The sequence below is a fragment of the Tachysurus vachellii genome, chromosome 9 (assembly GCF_030014155.1).
Source record: "Tachysurus vachellii isolate PV-2020 chromosome 9, HZAU_Pvac_v1, whole genome shotgun sequence".
Classification (NCBI taxonomy): domain Eukaryota; kingdom Metazoa; phylum Chordata; class Actinopteri; order Siluriformes; family Bagridae; genus Tachysurus; species Tachysurus vachellii.
Genome location: NC_083468.1, coordinates 26,303,233 through 26,306,663, shown reverse-complemented (window position 1 = coordinate 26,306,663; position 3,431 = coordinate 26,303,233). Strand labels below are relative to the sequence as shown.

Here is a 3,431-nt window from a genome sequence, read left to right as displayed (position 1 = left end):
CCCAACTCATATTACCACCCTGTGTTTGGAAAGCCCATCATCTCCAAGTACAGGGTAAATGCATCCAAATCAGCACTCAGGACCGGAAGCGGCGTCACCTTCCAAGAGTTTATTCGCTACCTGCTGGACGTCCATCGTCCCGTCGGCATGGACATACACTGGGAGCCGGTGAGCCAGCTCTGCAGCCCGTGCTTGCTTGACTACGATTTTATCGGAAAGTTTGAGACACTGGAAGAGGAAGCCAACTTCCTGTTGCGCAGGACAGGAGCTCCGAAAAACCTCACGTTCCCCACGTTCAAGGACAGGAACCCTGAAGCTGCGAGAACTTCCACGCAAATCACATGGCACTACTTCACACAGCTCAATGCCTCAGACAGGCAGAGGGCTTATGACTTCTACTACATGGACTATCTGATGTTCAACTACTCCAAACCCTTTGAAGACTTGTATTGACAATGTTCTTGGCTGTCATTGTGAAACTGTCACACAGTCGAGGGTGTAGAAGAACCTTACGCATTTATATATTATTAACTCATGCTAACTGCTAAAAATGCTGCATCATGGCGTAGTTCTAATCTAAACATCAGATACATCCGAAACATTACGAAAGTCTCCGAAGAGACAGATTCTCACCTTTTAGATCGATTCCCTCTCAACTGTTTTATCGTATTTCATCGTGTAAAAGTAACGTCCCTCTCTGTAGAGCGCACACTTTCACCACTTAAAGCATCAGCCTAACTGTAATATTCCGTTTTGTAAAAAGGGCATTCAGAGTATTATATATTTTTTTATGTATTTGTATAAGTAAGCTTTAGGTTTAGGTGTGTGTGTGTGTGTGTGTGTGTGTGTGTGTGTGTGTGTGTGTGTGTGTGTGTGTGATAATTGGCTTAATTTAGGCAACAAGTTACTGTATGTTACACTTAGTCCAAGGTGGAGTGGGTCGGACCAAAAAGTTTTGTGTGTGTGTGTGTGTGTGTGTGTGTGTGTGTGTTTGTGTGTGTATGTGTGATAATTGGCTTAATTTAGGCAACAGGTTATGTTACACTTAGTCCAAGGTGGAGTGGGTCGGACCAAAAAGTTTTGTGTGTGTGTGTATGTGTGATAATTGGCTTAATTTAGGCAACAGGTTACTGTATGTTACACTTAGTCCAACGTGGAGTGGGTCGGACCAAAATGTTTTGTGTGTGTGTGTGTGTGTGTGTGTATGTGTGTGTGTGTGTGTGTGTGTGTGTGTGTGATAATTGGCTTAATTTAGGCAACAGGTTATGTTACATTTAGTCCAAGGTGGAGTGGGTCGGACCAAAACGTTTTGTGTGTGTGTGTGTGTGTGTGTGTGTGTGTGTGTGTGTGTGTGTGTGTGTGTGTGTTTGTGTGTGTGTGTGATAATTGGCTTAATTTAGGCAACAGGTTATGTTACACTTAGTTCAAAGTGGAGTGGGTCGGACCAAAACGTTTTGTGTGTGTGTGTGTGTGTGTGTGTGTGTGTGTGTGTGTGTGTGTGTTTGAAGCAGATGGCTTAGTCATTTGCAAATTTATTAACAAATCAAACATGTAAACATTGTGTTGCAAAAGTATTCACCCCTCGCTGTGAATCCCCTAAACCGGTTCTTTTTGATCGAGACATGGATCAGAGTCCAGTTTTTTTTCTCGCTCGCAATGCAAATGAAGAACTCAGACTTTAGCACATTTTGTAAGTAGCCGACTTTATTGCACTGAGTGTTGCTCTGCTTTACCCCCTAGTGGATTAACCGAGCTCAAATATTCCAAATTAACGACGGTCCTCCAGGAGATTTTAAATAAGAACAGATTTTGTCAATGCTTGTCCGGATTAGGACGCCGCCCACGTTTCAGACATTTCACACCCCTGATGTTAATTTTGTCCTCGTATGGTTTAAACGCTACGTTCTTGAATCAGTGTTTAACCTCCACGTCTCCTTTAGAGCTCTCGAATTGGTAATCCATGAACTAAAGTGGTATAATGGTGTAATGATACATGTCGTAAACCACGTAATAAGCCTGTATTTTATTTTCTTAAGACCTCAGCAGTACCTGTCCCTGTTTTTGTGGCTCTGGGTCATCCTTACAGCTGTGTATAACCAGATGACGATATTTTCTTAGTGACGTTATTTAAAAAACAAAAGAATCAGAGATAACGCTAAAGAGAGCTTTATGGTATATGGAAACGTATTAAAATTGTTATATCAAATAATTAAAGATGGATATAATTACAGAACTCTATGTGTGTATGAAGTACGTAAGAAGCGCACGTTGCGTGTGTAAGACGCACAGACGTGTGTGTTTTATGAGCGACGTGTCAATACTGTTGTAGTGTTTCAGATGCTGTGTGTTGATCGCTTCACCATCTTCTTCACCATCTTCTTCTCCTTCTTCTTCTTCTTCTTCTTCTTCCTCCGCTCCCTCCACCGATTATCGGTATGAAGATGATGGTACAGTGAATGTAGATGTGTTTTACCAGTTCACACAAATACAGATGTGTCATCATGATGCCCTTTGCCTTATTTTTACACTGCCAATAAAGCAGCGTGAATCAGGAAGACATTCTTCAGGTGGTGAAGCTCTCTCTCTCTCTCTATCTCTCTCTCTCTCTCTCTCTCTCTCTCTCTCTCTCTCTCTCTCTCTCTCTTTCTCTCTATGTTGAGTGTCTATTAATAAATATTTATGCATTTATCTTTTACGCTTGTGGCCTTTTTTTATTTGCTTTCTCCACAATCTAACAATTTGAATACATGGTGCTACATGATGCACCGTGGATTAAACACAGCTAAGTAACATTCATAACATTCATAACATTCATAACATTCATAACATTCATGACATTCGACAGGGAAAATAAAGCTAGATGTAGATTTGTCACAGATGGTCCTATTATCATGACATCATCATCATCATCATCATCATCATCATCACACCAAGGAACCGTCCCTTAATTATAAGGATTTTTTTTGTCTTGTTCATAGAGATTTTAGATTAGAGGGTCATAAAGGAAGAGAGAGAGAGAGAGAGAGAGAGAGAGAGAGAGAGAGAGAGAGAGAGAGAGAGAGAGAGAGAGACAGAAAGTGAAAGAGACAGACAGGCAGGCAGAGAGAGAGAGAGAGAGAGAGAGAGAGACAGGCAGAGAGAGAGATAAACAGACAGAAAGTGATAGAGAGAGACAGAGAGAGAGATAGACAGACAGACAGACAGAGAGAGAGACAAAGAGATAGACAGAGAGTGATAGAGATAGACAGACAGAGAGAGATAGACAGACAGACAAAGAGAGATAGAGACAGACAGGCAGAGAGAAAGAGACAGAGAGAGATTTTGAATTTGATTTTATATTTTTTTATATTTGAATTTGATTTTGAATCAGAATTTGATAAAACTTTTATTTACAATGTCTCTAATAAAGACAACAATAAATAGGGAAAATT

At 40.8% G+C, this 3,431-nt stretch overlaps 1 protein-coding gene across 1 annotated transcript in view; it reads left to right on the top strand.

Moving 5' to 3' along the window:
- LOC132851482 (carbohydrate sulfotransferase 8-like) overlaps window positions 1-2,598 on the top strand; it is an 89,537-nt gene extending 86,939 nt beyond the window's left edge. The window contains exon 4 of the mRNA XM_060878387.1: window positions 1-2,598. This exon is cut by the window's left edge and continues 690 nt beyond it. Coding sequence (XP_060734370.1) covers window positions 1-453 — 453 coding nt within the window. The 3' untranslated portion in view covers window positions 454-2,598.
- Window positions 2,599-3,431: the final 833 nt, after the last annotated feature.